The sequence below is a fragment of the Cornus florida genome, unplaced genomic scaffold, assembly GCF_030987335.1.
Source record: "Cornus florida cultivar Cherokee Brave unplaced genomic scaffold, ASM3098733v1 CherokeeBrave_3.0.0_Hap2_Chr11, whole genome shotgun sequence".
Lineage (NCBI taxonomy): Eukaryota > Viridiplantae > Streptophyta > Magnoliopsida > Cornales > Cornaceae > Cornus > Cornus florida.
In genome coordinates this window covers 94,115,995-94,132,828 of record NW_026775581.1, presented here as the reverse complement: position 1 = coordinate 94,132,828, position 16,834 = coordinate 94,115,995, and the positions used below count along the sequence as shown (strand labels likewise).

At 35.0% G+C, this 16,834-nt stretch overlaps 2 protein-coding genes across 2 annotated transcripts; one reads left to right on the top strand and one right to left on the bottom strand.

The window, feature by feature from the left end:
• The first annotated feature begins 827 nt into the window (after positions 1–827).
• Positions 828–9,492, top strand: LOC132283061 (probable potassium transporter 2). The gene is made up of 9 exons (XM_059784942.1): positions 828–1,021; positions 2,782–3,025; positions 3,123–3,371; positions 3,506–3,556; positions 5,175–5,435; positions 5,532–5,584; positions 6,434–6,548; positions 6,907–7,158; positions 8,178–9,492. The coding sequence occupies exons 1-9, from the start codon at positions 1,019–1,021 to the stop codon at positions 9,278–9,280; spliced, it is 2,331 nt and encodes a 776-aa protein (XP_059640925.1). The 5' UTR covers positions 828–1,018; the 3' UTR covers positions 9,281–9,492.
• Positions 9,493–12,283: 2,791 nt separating this feature from the next.
• LOC132282761 (reticulon-like protein B2) lies at positions 12,284–14,750 on the bottom strand. The gene is made up of 5 exons (XM_059784544.1): positions 14,359–14,750; positions 13,307–13,487; positions 13,080–13,221; positions 12,764–12,833; positions 12,284–12,678 (listed from the first exon to the last, which is right to left on the bottom strand). The coding sequence occupies exons 1-5, from the start codon at positions 14,537–14,539 to the stop codon at positions 12,512–12,514; spliced, it is 741 nt and encodes a 246-aa protein (XP_059640527.1). The 5' UTR covers positions 14,540–14,750; the 3' UTR covers positions 12,284–12,511.
• Positions 14,751–16,834: the final 2,084 nt, after the last annotated feature.

The following is a 16,834-nucleotide window of genomic DNA, read 5'->3' as shown; positions in this document are numbered from 1 at the left end:
GCATCATTCTTTTACCTTCAATACCTTTTTGCTTCTAGAGGAAAAGGATTTGTAAAGAAAAGTTCTAAAGGGAAAGGAAATCAGAAGTGGAAAGAATAAGAACTCCAAGTTGAAGTCAAAATAGTTACAAAAGGATTCCTTTGTAGCAATTACAACACAAAATGGAATGAAATTGCAACAGATTGTGGATGGAATTCAAACTTCTCCCAAGCAAATTATAAACCAATCAACTACAATCGAATCTCGGGTAGATTTTGAGATGCTATTCTAACAAAGATTTATGACATTGTTCTGATTTTTTAATTAGTTTTCTCGAGGCATTTAGATGGATGATGTCAAATGGTACATAACTGGCAAAATGGTCAAATTGACTTATTCTTCAGGGCACATGTCTTTATGGTGTGTAACATATATTCATATATTACAATGGATGCATATTATAATTATACAGAAGATTTAAATATTTTTAAAAGAAATTATAAATTTGATAACTACTGATAATAGTATGTCTCATATTAATGAGATGTTGCTACAACTCATATGAGATACATTCAATTATCGAAGTATTGTTAAATCTATTCCACGATTATAATGTTGGACGATTATAATGTTGGATATGTCCTTACTAAGTATAACTACATGGGAAGTCTAGTTGTTAAACCCTCAAAGGATGATTCCTTTGATAATAATGTAAAATACTACTGTTGAATAACATAACTCATCTGAAGTGGTAAAGAGTTATTTCTGAAAAATCAGGGGATAAATTCGCAATTAACTATATAGTTTATCAGGGCCCCCATTCACCACTTTCACCACACGCAGCCTCTCACAGTATACCGAGATTGGAATTAGTTACGACATCTGGCTGATTCGACTCACCCTTTTGTATATGCCAGCGCATACACACACACACACATACATATATATCATCTTCATGTATATTCGCTCGTCTTCCAGTGTTGGCGAAGCTCTTGACCTCGGAAAAAAATAAACGACACAGAGCCTTCACTGTGCAGCCATGGTATGGTCTTAGAAACCCTATATTCGGCATGCGTGTGTGTATATATATATATATATATTTCAATACATATATGTTTCTAATATGTGAGAAATTGATCTAATCAATACAGCGAGAAATGTTGAATTGCGTCAACAAAGTGAGCGATTTGAATATTTATATAAATCCTAATTACATAAATTTGTGAGAAATTGTGTGCGTGTGGACAATGTGGTTTGTACAGATAATTTTGATGTTAAAATTAGGTTAAAAAGATTGACTATATATGCCCATCTCATGTGCGAGATCTTGATGGAAAATCAATCAATCAAAGTATCTTTTTAGGTTTTGTGATGCTTAAGTTATTGAATTTCTACGAATTTCAAGGTTTTAAGGTATCACCTGATAAAAATGAAGTGTTCATACTCTATCTACATATATCACCTTAGGAGACTGATGTGCAATTTTAAGGTGCGTATAACTGAAAATGAAACTGAAGTGTTGATTTTTTTTGGTTGTTTTGTACATGTAATTTATTGTTTTGCTGCGTCTCTCTTTTTCTGGCATATGATGTCTTTTTCTTTCCTGATACTTGAAGAATGATGAGTAATTAGATGTGAACTCATTTGGCTACACCTTTTTTTTAGGATATGTTCTTTACAAGGAGTTAGTTTAGAACTTCGGTAGTCGGTTCTATGGATAGCCCCTTTAAGCAGCTTGTTCTTTTTTCAACACTGATTTGTCTTTCTTTATATTATAGCTGAAAAGTGTTCCTTTTGGATTTTATTATCCATCAGGAGGAGGATATTTTAACAAATTTTACCCATAGAATAAAACTACAATAAAAAGAAGTGGAGGGAAGTGCTTTTTAGTTGTTGTATGATTTAGGATCGCTAACCCAATACAAAACAACTACTTATATTGGGAACTAGGCCAGTTGTGGTCTATGGTATGCGACTGAAAATGGATGTTAAAATAAATGAATGGCATAACAAGAAAAATGTAATGAATAATCAAGTTAGGACAAAGTTTCTGGATATTAAGCAAATCATAGATGTTCTGATTCAGTTTTAAAATGAAATGAGGTGAGTGGAAGGCAATGAAGAGTGAAAAATTGTGAGGTAAAAGACGAAAGCCCGTGAATAGAAGTTATGGCTCTAGATTTAGCTGAATTGCAGAAAAGGATTAGATGCAGATAGATCTTTCTTGAATAGAGTTAACATTTTTCTTCCTGTTGTTTAGGTTAGGTATCCATTGAAACTACCTAGACATTACATGCTGCCTGCTATAGCAGAGCACTGTTTGAGGAATCCTGCAGTATTATGGGTCAAAATTTAAAAGATAAGTTTTTAATTCAGCACTCTTTTGGAAACAGACGTTAGGTCTTAATTCTAGAGTGGAGGGGAGAGAGTTACAAAGGGATCTTGAGAGTGAGAAGGGTAAAAAGAAGGATTGATTCATGGGACAGAGGTGGGATAATTTTGAAGAATAAGGAAAAAAGTTTATAAGGTGAATTTTGCACTTATTCTAAAACATGCATGCAAGGTTAAAATAGACAATCGAGCAGGGGCAGCTGCTCCCACTGGGCCCCATGTTGCTCCCGTCCTTGCTTGTGAATGGTTTTGATGCATCAACCTATTCAATTACCCTTCATGTAACTAGCATATTGACCTATATATATCTTCCAATGAGCTTGTGAACATGGTCTGAGTTGGGATTCAGTTGATTTATGGAATATTGTTGATTCATAACATTTATGCAGTACATTGTTTCTGTTCAAGCAGGTTGAACGTAAAAGTCAACATAAACATGTTCTCCTTTTAGCATATCAGAGCTTTGGCTTAGCGTATGGTGCCTTGAGCGTTTCCCCTCTTTATGTTTATAGAAGTACATTTTCTGGGAACTTGCAACATCACCAAAATGAGTATGTGATATTTGGGGCATTTTCCTTGATATTTTGGACTCTCACGCTTCTTCCATTGTTCAACTATGTGATCATTACGTTAAATGCAGATGATAATGGTGAAGGTAAGAGATGATAAGCTTTTAGATGATGCTACAAGTCTGTTTCCCTTTTCTATCTTTGATGGTTTTATGCTTAAATATTTGTTCACATTATTTACAGGAGGACCTATTGCTTTGTATTCACTCATTTGTAGACATGTCAAATTGAGTTTACTGCCTAATCATCAAGCAGCAGACGAGGAGATATCTACATATCATAAACCTGGCTACATAAACAGGAATACGCCTTCCTCTCCACTGAAAAGATTTGTTGAGAAACATAAGAAGACTAGAAATGTTTTACTTCTTATGGCATTACTTGGTGCGTGCCTAATGATTGGTTATGGAGTCCTCACACCTTCAATTTCTGGTAATAACATTGTCTTTACCTTTTCAAGCTTCTCTTAGAATCCACTTGGGATCAAACTGTTTCATTTCCATATGATTCCCTTTGTCTTTCCATTACTAATATACTCACACTAGTAGATATTTGGTCTTTTGCAGTGTTGGCATCCATTGAAGGTCTGCAAGTTCAAACTGAGAGACCGCATCACAGTGAGTGGAACTTTTCAGTTTTACAATCTAAAAATGATATTTAAAAGCAAGTGCTTATTAAGACATCGAACCAAAAATTAAATCATATCAAAGGCTTGACCACCATATTCAAAAGTTATGGGAACAATGGAAAAAATATTATCATGATGGCTAATTCTCTTGGGGAACAATGTAGAAGATTTAATAGTGGATGCAAGGGTAAGGAGGAGGAATGGAAGAGACATCTCTAGAGAAGGGAAGGTTCTTTTTCTCCCTTTGGTTGGTCAAGTTGAAGGCAAGGAAAGTGGTGAGACCTTCCACTGTTTGGTACGAGGGAAGGGAAGAGGAGATTTTGAATATTATTTTACTACTACAACCCTCACAATATAACATGGAGTTAATAAATGAGCTTAATAACATCCTTTTAAATTTAATTCAATAAATATCCTTCTTTCTCTTTCCTCTTCCATCTAGTTCTGGACAGAAGCAAATTGATAGGTAAAGAGGAATGTCTCATCCATCATCCCATCTCTAACTTCTTTCTCTGCCTCTCCGCTCTACAAAGGTAGCATGAAAATCCTAATTTTATTTAAACCCCCTTTCATTTGCAGATGCCAAATTCAACGTGAATTTTACCATAGGAAGTCAAGACGCATTTTAGTGTGTGGGGGTGGAGGGAGAGAGAGAGATGGTCCATGATTGGGAGATTTATCTCGTGACATCAACATTTTTTTTAAACATTTTTATTTTTTTTTTTATTTTTTTTTTACAAAAGCCAAACTTTTGAGTTTTGAATAATAGAAACGTGGAAGTTGAAGTGGACAACAAAATTTTATTCATAAAATATTTGAAGTAAAAAAGAAGGATGGCTCTAATTTCTTGGAAAAGCTCTGATAATTTTTTAAAGGGATATAAAATGTGTTTTTTTGGTGGTAGAGGCTACGATATGAAATGGACAAAAGCTTTCTAGACATGACATACTCAACTCAACAAAGTCTTTTCCCAACTACCAGAGGTTGGCTAGATGAAACCTATTTTTCCATTCTGCTCTATCTTAGTTCAATATCTCAATCAAACCACATATTATCATATTTTTCAATTGTAACGCTTACCATGTTAATTTTGCCACTGTCTTTCTCCTAGCAATACCCTCAATGTGGAGCATGCCTTTCTTTTTAACTGGTGTACACTTACTGGTTTTCCATGTATCCAAATCATCTTAATCATTTTCTCTCATTTTATCACCAATGATGCCCCTTCAACCGTCTCATGAACGTGCTCATTTCTAGTTCTACCTTTTCTTGTCTCGCTGCATATCCATATCGACATTTGCATTTTCACTATGATCCCTTTATGCATACTCTCCAATTTGAATTATATGTAATAGAAATTATTCCAAAAATAATAATAGTAATGATAATAATAATAACAGTAATAGAACTATATATATATATATATATAAAGAAAAGATAAGGCATCAGTGCATGTCTTTCTTTCTGGTCATCAGTGCCAATGCTATAAACTTGCTACCTAGGAAGAGTGGGAAGGGAAAATTTCGGAGTTTCTCTACTTGAAATCTTTTGCCATTGTATTAGCATTGTTGTTGTTCAGGGTGCTAACACTTATGCATGCTACACAGGTATTGTGGTTGTTATTGCTTGTGTCGTTTTGGTTGGCCTCTTTGCTTTGCAGCATTTCGGCACCTATAGAGTGGCCTTCTTGTTTTCTCCAATTGTAATCGTATGGTTGCTGTGTATTGCTGCTATTGGCGTCTATAATATCATCGAGTGGAACCCAAGAATATATGAGGCTCTTTCTCCATATTATATTTACAAGTTCTTTAGGAACACTGGAAAAGATGGTTGGCTTTCTCTTGGAGGAATACTTCTTTGTACAGCCGGTGAATGACGCAGTTGTAGTCCATTAACCGTTTTTATTTATTTATTTATTTAAATTGAGTTGCTGAACTAACGTAGGTTCTTCTTGTCATCTTTAGGAACTGGATCTATGTTTCTGGGCCTTGGGCACTTCACAACTGCATCAATAAGGGTATGGAAGCCAGTGATTGCTAAATATGACAATTATTCATGCTTTGAAGTTTGAAGTCATGAAAGAAAACCTACTAGTCACATTAATACTTATAACTTGCAGCAATGTTTAGAGATTCTTTGACATGGGTCTAAGCATTGGTTTCTTCTTTTATGGTTGCTCAGGATGAAAGTATTATTAAGAAATTAATCTTCAGTATTGATGAATTAATACTCATTATTTTTCATCTTACAACTAGTGGACCACTTATTCCTCTTCAAAGTTCAATATTATCATATTGCTTCCCAGGTTCTAAATGTCAATGTTATCTCGAGGTCCTAAAATAATGAGAAATGATGATGGATTGATCATTTAATTGACGTCGATGACTCGATATCAATACAAAAATCATTTTTTTTTTTTTTCCTTTTTTTTTTATATTATAAAAAAACAAGGAAATGTAAATAAAACATTAGGGAATTGCAAAAGCAGATTTAGTTACCAAAAAAGTAAAAATATTCCAAAGAACAATTATAGTTGGTTTGCTGATATACTGAATTGATGGAATGGTGGAACCCAATCCTTGTATTATGATTATGTGTGGTTTGATTTTTTGAAAAAGAAGCTTCTTCATGATCTATAGTTGACTGAACTTCTAAATGATTTCTTTTGATAACTGAAATTTATGCTGAAATTATTCAGGGGAAAAAAAACTTATGCTGAAATTTTACCCTAACAACAACAATTGGCTTTTACTGCTTATATTTGTGGTTTAGATCAGTAGTTCCATTTGGTTTTGTCATTTTGTGTCCCTTCATGTACTGGGCTCACCAATGCAAGTCAAACTCTAAAGATTTATTGCTATTGCAGATTTCATTTTCTTGTGTTGTTTACCCCTGTCTGGTGCTTCAATTCATGGGGCAAGCTGCATTTATTTCAAAGAACTTCTCTTCAATATCTTCAAGCTTCTATGCGTCAATTCCAGGTGAAGTATTACAAGCATTAAGCACTGCTGAAGGTTTCTTTTTGACAGAATTTCCGGTAGAGTCCAATAATTGTGCACCTAAGGAGGTGATAGGATACATCTATCATGTCTTTGTTTAGAGGGAATGGACCTATTCTGCAGCAATATTCTTCACTTCAAAAACTTCTCATTAATATCGACTGGCTTTTTTCCAAATTCGCCCATGTTTTTTCTCCTTTATCATTCTTGAACAAATATGCATCCCATAATATCTCTTCGAGCCTCTTTATGAATAATATAAAGGAACCACACACACACGCACACACATATATATTTATATCTTTATATATAATTTTATCAATGTTCTTGTATTTTGTAGATCCAGTATTTTGGCCGGTATTTGTGATTGCAATTCTGGCAGCCATTGTTGCCAGTCAAGCTGTCATTTCTGCCACATTCTCAATTGTCAAACAATGCCATGCATTAGGATGTTTTCCCCGCATCAAGGTTGTGCACAAATCAAAATGGATTGGTCAGACATACATACCAGAAATGAACTGGATCCTTATGATTCTCTGTTTGACTGTCACTGCTGGTTTTCGGAAGACAACCCTGATAGCAAATGCTTATGGTAAGCTTTCTTTGTTTAAATGAGTCTTTAAATCTAGAAGTCTAATTCAATGTGTATATGTGCATATATATGCTGAGTCTAGTAGCATAAATGTATGAACACTTTTTATGTCATAACTTGGAGTCTTTTCCCCTGAATTTTCTGATTAGTTTAGAATAATATATTGCAAGCTGATTTAAAGCAGTGTTCAATAAATGGTAAATAGTGTAATCCAAAACAATAAGCATAGATGATATTGAAACTAGAAACTGATACTTGGTACTTCATTTGAAAGGAATTTTGCACCTGAACTTCCATTCATAAGAACCTAAACTGTTCATTTCCTGCCTAGGGAGTTGGGAAATTCCAGTGAAGCAGCCAAGTAACGTAATGAATAAGTTTATTTACCCACTTGATCTCATGATAATTTTATTTAATCATCTTGCTGAAAGGGTATCCGTTTGTGCGTGTTTATATACTTTTTACCTTTCATCTGTGTATATATTTGTTGATTTCGTGTGTGTATATCTGCGTTTGTGTTGTACCACCGTAATTTTTTTTCCCCGAAAATTTACTAACATAAATTTTGAATTTCCAAAGTTCTTCCTTCTGTATAAAGAAGACATCAGTAGTACTATGTAGGTGTTCTCTTTTTGCATGAAGCAGCTGCGAGTAGGGTAGAACTCTGGGCAATATAATTGAGTGTTCGATCCATCTACATCCCTAAGAGGGACACTCACATTTGGAGTACAGGATGCTTAATGTATGACCCCTCACAAATTGCAATAACACTGCTCACAATGTATGTACATCAAGGTCAATATGTAATGCTCAATACACTTCGGATTTTTGGTTGGTGCTATTTTGGTTCACCTATCAAATGTGGGTCTTGCAACCCAGCCCCACCCTCTTTTGTTGTTGTATTGGCCTAGATATTAATCATATGCTATATATTACTCTGTAGAAGAATAGTAACCAAACATACTAAAACCCTTGTCACATTGTTTGTATTGAAATTTATTTGTGGTATATGATTTCAGGGATTGCATGCATCGCTGACGCATTGGTGACAACATGTTTGATGTCATTAGTCATCATCTTTGTACAGCATAAGAATCTTATAATTTCCCTTTTATTTCTCTTATTCTTCGGATCAATTGAGGCCATCTACCTCTCATCTTCTTGTATGGAAATTCCTCGAGGTGGTTGGGTCCCACTTGTGCTTTCTTCAGTCTTGATGTTAATTATGCACGTGTGGCACTATGGGACCAGGCGGAAGTATTTATATGACCTGCAAAACAAGGTATCAATGAAATGGATACTCACATTAGGTCCCAGTCTTGGGATAGTTAGAGTTCCTGGAATTGGTCTCATCTACACCGAGTTGGCAACTGGAGTTCCAGCCATATTTTCTGATTTTGTAACCAATTTACCAGCTATTCACCAGGTGGTCATCTTCGTTTGTGTCAAGTCTGTTCTTGTTCCTTATGTCTCCCATAAGGAACGATACCTGATTGGTCGGATTGGACCCAAAGCTTACCGGATGTATCGTTGCATTGTTCGATATGGCTACAAAGATGTCCACAAGGAAGAAGAAGATTTTGAGAACCATCTTGTGACGTGCTTAGCAGAGTTCATCAAACTGGAAGCAGAAGGTTCTGGTTCTGGAACTATAGATGGATCTGTGGATGGCCGGATGGCAGTTGTGAGGACATCCGAAAAGTTCGGGACAAGATTGGTGATGTCAGAAGGTGCTGGCATCGAAGAAAGTAGCAGTTCAAGTCTTCTAACCACTGTGACTAACGGCAAGTCAGTCACGTTGCAGAAGTTGCAGTCTATGTATGAGCAGGAATCGCCCCATCTGAGCCACAGACGACGCGTCCAGTTTAAATTGCCAGATACAGATTATATGGATTCACATGTCAAGGAAGAGCTCTCTGAGTTAGTGGAAGCTAAGCGTGCTGGGGTAGCATATATAATTGGTCATTCACGTATAAAGGCAAGAAGGAATTCGTCATTCTTTAAGAAGTTTGTAATTAATATGGCATACTCTTTCCTACGAAAAAACTGCCGGGCACCTGCTGTAACCTTGACCATTCCTCATATCAGTTTGATCGGGGTGGGCATGAACTACCATGTGTAGTTCAATCTTCCAGGGTGAGCTCAGACATGGCATGTTTGAGGATGTGTGCAGTAAAAATGGCATCCGGTTGACAGGTACTGGACTGTTCAATTCTAATGCCACCTCATTTTTCTGTCCTTGTTTTGTTACTAAACATATCTTCTGGGTGTATTCTGATAATCCATTGAAATTAATATCAATCCAATTTTGTGCAAAGTATTTGAAGATAAGAAGCTGTATTAATAACTTGGAGAGATTAGATTGCTTTAGGTTTTGCTTTTGTCAGCCTGCTTCACTTTAAGGCTCACTGTTGATAATAGTTGAAATTAAGTTGAAAATTGCATACTGATAAATACCTTTAATCAAATCCTTGAAGTAGATCTAATGAATTAGATATATTCCAATGGCCACAAAAACATAATGATCTCGTTTGGGGTTCTAAGTAAAGGAGCTATCCCATACACAGAAGCCAACACGCCCCCCCCCCTCCCCCAAATCCTAACCCCCGGATCACTACTCCGATGGTTGAAATAAAGGAAGAAAGATGTGGATTTTCTTTTCAATCTCACAAACCAGGCTACATGGAAAGCTCCTTCAAATTAAGAGATAACGAGCTCTAAAGGAGGATTGTTTACCCGAAACCCGCCCGACAGCATGTCCGACATTTAAAACACCTTCGGAAGTACTCTTTATTTTTTTTATAAATTTTTATAAAAAAATTGAGCATCAAGTCAGGAACTGAAAGCTGCAAAAGTGGGGGAAATTAGGTCTGCCCTTTTAACATAGTATTGTGCAAAATAAGGGAACTAAGGAGGGCTTTAAGACACTCTTTATCCTACAAGCTTGATGAAAACCGGGATGAGAAAGTGATAATTTTTCAAGTTAAAAAGATGGCATAGATGATGTCTCACTCGGGTTGTCTCAATGGAAGGAAAAGGAGGAGAGAGAAAGGAAAAGGTGGAAGGTCATTCCTCTTTCCTAATTTGGGAGGTAGAGAGGGATGGCAACAGGGGCGGGTGTATCCGTCCCCGTAACCGTTAAAAAACTCCGACTCCGTCACTGCCGACGCAACCATTAAAAAACTCTGTCCCCGCAGGTACTCTCTCTGTCCTGTTTAAGATCATAATTTATTTATTGTTGAAATAGATTTGTGTTTTTTTTTTTTCCCCTCATCTTCAGTTCATCACCATTGCAATTTTCCTTCCAATCAAATTCATTTGTTACTTTAATATTGTTATATAGGGTACTTAATATATATATTGGGAAATATATATACTAATGAAATAAAGATATTTAAGTAATTTGTTTATCTAAACGGGGCGGGGCGGTACGCTATACCAAACCCGCGGGAGTTTTTATTACATTAAACCATCCTCACTCAAATAAGCTAAACGGTCCTCCAAAACTGTCAAAAACGGGGCGGGGTGGGTCAAATTGCCATCCCTATATGATTTTTTTTTTTTGAACCAAATAAGGGAAAGGGAAGTCTTTTTCCCTCCCTTGCTTTGTTCTTCCTAAACTCAAAGAGTGGTACTTGCATTCGCGTTCTCTCTTCGAATTCTCAAATGCTTTCGTAAACTGCAAAAATTCCCCTCCAACTTGATGTTTTTGCTAAATTCCTTAGGAGATATTTTGCCAGACATACAAATATATATATATATATATATATATATATATATATGAGGACCATTACAGAATAGATGGCAAATATCCCTTTTAAGTATATAAAAATGTTGCAAATCACCTCTAACGTTTACAGACCATTGCAAAATAGACAAAATATGAGTAGCATCGATGTGAGTTTCTCCACGGAGACTATAGAGACAAATAATTCGCTAATTAATCAAATTGATCCGAACCAAATTGATCCGTGTGGTTCAATTCGATTTTTTGATCTCATGTTTCAGTGATGATTTTAAAAATTAGCAATCCGCAATGAGCAGATCATTTTTTGATCTCATAGTTCGGTGATGGTTTTAAAAATTAATAATCCGTTCCATAATATGAGCAGTTAGGTTAACGGATTAAACCTTAAAAAAATCGAACCGATCCGTGAATTATATTATATATATAATTATACGTATACTATAATATATTATTTCTTACTGTTTTTTTTTAGATTAACATTTGTGTTACAAAATACTATTTTGACAAATTTATTGTTTGGGCTGGGCCATAACAAAAATATAATCATATATTGGGCTGGGCTATAACTACAATATAATTATATTGGGCTATTTGGAAAAACCCAATCTGTGAGAACCGAACTGAACTAATCTGTTATTTTACGGATCGGTTTGGTTCGGATTGAGTCCCCCACGAATCAGTTCGGTTTCAAATTTAGCCAATCCATAAGGACTGAATTGATTTAAATTTTATTCAAAACCGAACTGAATTGATTTAAATTTTATTCAAAACCGAACCAATTCGATTCCTGGTCAGCCCTACAAAATACGAGTAGCATCGATGTGAGTTTCTCCACAAAGACTCCTCTACGCAAGTCTGAAGTCCACTACCGAATATGAACCATTACAAAAAACGATGTGAGTTTCTCCACGGAAACTCTCCGCTACTGAATATGAGTTTAAATCTCCTTCGCGAGTCCAAAGTCCACTGCCAAATGAGTATGAATCCCCTCGAGTAGACTCCGCTAGGCTAGTCTGAAGTCTACTACCAAATATGAGTATCGAGTTTGAATCTCCTCCTCCTGCACTTTGGCGCTACAGGGTTGTGCACTGGTCTAGTCCACGTAGCACCCTCCCAGAGGAATAAAAAAAATTACTAGGAACTAATTTTGATATTTTGATGGTATGATAAATTTGAGGAGTAATTTTGGTATTTCATATGCTCAGTCATTATAAATGACTTAGCCAGCCCACCCAAGCCCAACACTAATTAAACTGCCAAGGGAAAGCAACCCAAATCGTATCGCATCCCCTAATTGAGCCCACCTGATCACTTCCTCCAGGAAAAAATTAGTCAAAACATCAACGTGCAAAGCACTCTTAACACAGTATAACAATATCAACAGAACATTCAAATTAAATAACCATTGAAATGCCCCCACCACAATTACAGCATAAGCTAAAAATGTAGATAAAGTTCCCATATTCAGAATCCATTTCATAATTCATCCATATTGTGAACCCAAAAAAACGAAAAGAAAACAGTAAAGGGTTCCAGACAACAATGGTCAACTCACACTACCTTCAGAAAACACATCCACCAACAATGGCTATTCCTCTGCCACTCTTAATGTTTCTTGTTTTTCAATGGTCCCCTTGGGATCTTACTCAAAACCTTTGCATCAAAGACTGCGTACTGCTTCTTGATCTCAACCATTGCCTTCTCTGCAAATGAATCCACTTGGTCCTCATATTTCTCGTACAGCACAGGCACCGTGTGGAGCAAAACGAAAGCTGTTCATAAAAAATCGAAAAATCAATGATAGAACTAACAAACACCAAAAAGGATCATCACTTGTAAACTAGGGATTGAAATTACCTATATAAAACAAGGTCAAGAAGTTGCAACAATTCCCCACAATTGACAAGACCCACAATCCAGCAATCACCTATTAACAGCACATACCCATAAAAATGGTCATTGTTAAATCCAAATATAGAAATCATAACACAACATAACTACTAAAATTCTCTCAGTTTTACTAACTGAAAAGTCAAAATGTCTTGCAATCTTCAATATGCCAAATTGAAGACTGCCAAGGTTCATTGTGAATTGGGTTTTGCATAACCAAATGTGAACTGTAGACACAAAAGCATAGTTTGCATTCAAACTACAAGAGAGAAATCAAACATACAGAGAGAAACTTCTTCAGATCTTTCCCTGATGCAATATCCCTCAGAATGGCAAATGCCCGATTTATTTCGATCCTCAAGGCAGCTGCAAACTCCAGAATTGGTTCCTCTGGAATACTAACTTCAGGGATACGCGGTGGAGACCTAACAATGAAGAGAGATTTAGTTAAGAAACAAATACATTATGAATTGAAACAAAGCTGACTTGACAGCCATCTCAATGTCTTACTTGTTAATGAAGGTGGTCGCATTGGACCACAAGAACAAGACAGCCAGAGCAAGTATCAAACAATGGCAGACTAGAGTAAGCAAATGATATTCAAGTAAATCAAACAGAACCCAGATGGCTGTGACTCCACCTAAGATTCCAGCGGATATTTTCTTGTTCCTCCATAGAAACACGTCAGCCGCTGCATCAAAACACCATGTAGGTGTTATATATTTATAATATATATAGCATATAATATAGAGGGAGATAGAGAGATTGTAGCTATAAATCAGATGATTTTGGGTGTCCCCATTTCAAAATATCCGTTCAACCTCTATTCTAATCAGCAATTAACCACCCTGTATATTAAGTGGGACCCAATTTAATCAAAAAGGGCTATTGAAATTTTACATTCTTGAGAATCAAGAACTATATCCTATTAAGGACCTCTAAAACTCGGAAAAACAATATAATTACAGTAAATTTCTTATAGTAATACTATAGTTTAGTTTCAACTTTAGAAAAAGGTGTCATACCCCACAAAACTTTATACAGAAAAAAGTTCAACCTTTTCAGAACCAATCCTATCAGCACAATTTATAATGGAGAAAGACCTGCTTTTAAATAGGAGTTTCATAAAACATTAATTAATTACTTCATGTTGGATCCAAGAACAACCAGATCTACATTCACACACACAAAAGATCATGAAACAGACACAAAGCAACTTCACTAGATAACTATTAAACACAGCTAACAACAAATAAATCAAAGAATTATTATGTAAAACAAAATAAAAAATAAATTTACGATATTTAATACAAAACGAGTACTAGTACAAGTGAATTCTTATATAAAAGACACGCATATATGTACGTATATCTATGTTTATTCATGTATATATATCTGGAAGCAATAGGTGAATAGACATTTTCCGATGATCGACAAAAAATTTCTTCCGGAAGTACAAATTAAATAAATTAAAGCCAAAATGTCTATTTACGAAACAAATTAAAAACTACAAAACTGAAATTTTAAGTTAGGAAAAAAAACGAGTGAGACTAAGAACGTACGCTTTCCACCGCCGAAGACTTTGTGAACTGGCTTCTCTCTTCCGAAGAGACGAAAGATCTTCGCCTGCAACGTCGAGGAGGACTTGTCGTCGTCGGAATCTGACGACGACGAATCGCCGTGAAACTTCTCGGTTATTTTCTCCATCACCGATTCAATCTTAGACTCCTCGTGATCTGACATCTCTCTCTAGGCCTCTAAACCTCTCTGATCTAAACCTTAATCGTATCGTTCGTTTGGAAACGCACTGAAATTGACCACAGCTATAAACCCTCTCTCCTCTCTCTATATCTCTGTATCTATCTATCTATATACAGGTTTTAGAACAGCTCAGTGTGGAATGGGAACAACGTGATGGATTAAATCTCAACCGTTGAAACTAAAAAGACCGCACCTGTAACCGAGTCTCTTGGTTCGGAGTGACCTGAAACCAAAGATAGATGCGTACGTTGATAGCCCCAAGGCACGGACGTTTAATTTGACGGACTGACTCATCCGTCTGATTAACGCTATCTTGCAACCACGTGGCAAAATCACAGTCGTAGAAAAACGGAATTGATGTAATTGACGTGAGACGACGAAAATTGCAGCCACAATCAATGGACACGTGGAGAGAAATTTATAAGTATATTGTTGTCTTAGCTACGAAGGTGATAGATATTATATGCAGATAGATAAATTTATACAGTATATAATTAATTATATATACGTGCTTAGGTCAGTCATACTTATTGTATGCCTATTTGAAAAGCCTTGCCTCTTAAGAAAAAGTGAAGTGTCGTGTTATAATTTTTTTAAACAATTAATTTATTTTTAACCCATTAAATTTATTTACTTTCTATAAATTTTAACCGTGTTGAGATGGTGACTTTATTTAACTCTGCACCGTTTAACGAGTTTTGTGTTGTTCACCAAAATTAATTACTAAAATAAAATAATTTTATTTACATAATAAAAAATAATTAATTAATAAAATAAATATCGGATGCTGAGAAGTCTGTCTCTAAATAGAAGGAGATTTTGATTTCTCTAAGATTGAGGGGTTTACCCTACAGTGGTACATACCATGATAATTTTCATTAACCACATTAATGACATCTTAGCGATTGAAGGGTACATATTGCCCCCACCATACTGAAAGGGCAAGGCTATCATCACACATTCACATGCCCATCTTATAAAATATTAAAATATTATAATTAGATAAATAATAATTCTAACCAATGTCTGGATTGTTCGTGTTCATGTTTGAAGAGTCTCCAGATTGGCTTTTGATTTGGCTCTAGTTTAGAAAATTAGATTGAACCTATTGGCAAGTCAACTCAACTCCATTAATTTATGAAATTTATTATTTTAAAATTTTATTATACAATATTTTTTTCTTCTTAATTGTATGTTTATCTATCCATATGTATTGTTATGGTCATAAAAGAGCAATTATATCCATAACTGCTTATTTTTCAAGATCTAGATATTGGATTCCCAATTGATTCATTACTTGGTGTAGGTGTTAAATTTATAACAAACGTTATACTACAGGTAAAAATACGAAAACAACCTCCAAAATTAGGTCTGCCTCACATCTAGCATAAACACATCAAGGTAATGACATTTAGGTATTAGATTTCATAACCTTTTTTAATTTATTTTTATATTTATAAGAAATTTTCTATATAATGCCCACTACAATTTTTAATATCTAAAATTAGGATTTGGAGTTAACTATTTTCTAAGTTATCTTAAGTTGAATTCTTTATAGATTGATATATGACATTTAAAATCTATCTACTGCTTGTATTAAATCACATTAACTAATTTAAAAAAAGTTTAAAAATTGCACTGTTTTAAGATAAAAAAAATTTACCATTAAGGAAAATTCACATTACTCTGACAACGACCACATTATCTCTCCCTCATATTTTCTAAAAAACAACAAAAAAACAAGATCTTCCATCTCTCTCCTCTTTATTCCTATTTTAAATAAGTCGCGATGATGTTTGTTTCTCTTTTAACTCAACCGACGTTTTCTCTCATCTTTTCCATATATAAGGCTTTTGTTGTATTTTTTTAACTACATCAATATCTATATATATATTCTTTTCCAAACATTACTATTGCCAGTACCCCCTCCCCCCCCCACATTAGGAATGAGCAAGAGGAGAAATTGGTTGACTTGGTTTAACTAATAGATAGATTTTGAATATCACTTATCAATCTATAACGGATTCAACTTTTAGAATAACTTAGAAGATTCAAGTCCTTAAAATTATATTGTAAAATTATCTTTCCTTTTTCTTTTGCTCTTAATATTCTTATGATTTCCTTAAAAAAAAAAGGTTAAATTTTCCTTCTTTAGTCAAACTTAAATTTTTTTTTTTTTTCCTTTCAAAGTTACCATTTTTCTTCCCTTTTTCTTATGATTATTATTATTATTATTCCCTCCTACTTCTTAAGATTATTGTTTTTGCGCTTAAGAAT

Coding starts and splice junctions, on each gene's coding strand:
- LOC132283061 (XM_059784942.1), top strand. Junction 3,557..5,174: donor AACTGAGAGACCGCATCACA/GTGAGTGGAACT, acceptor CATGCTACACAG/GTATTGTGGTTGTTATTGCT. Junction 5,585..6,433: donor TCACAACTGCATCAATAAGG/GTATGGAAGCCA, acceptor TTGCTATTGCAG/ATTTCATTTTCTTGTGTTGT.
- LOC132282761 (XM_059784544.1), bottom strand. CDS start 14,539: ATGTCAGATCACGAGGAGTCTAAGATTGAATCGGTGATGGAGAAAATA. Junction 12,834..13,079: donor ATCTGAAGAAGTTTCTCTCT/GTATGTTTGATT, acceptor TGCTGTTAATAG/GTGATTGCTGGATTGTGGGT. Junction 12,679..12,763: donor CTTGACCTTGTTTTATATAG/GTAATTTCAATC, acceptor TTTTATGAACAG/CTTTCGTTTTGCTCCACACG.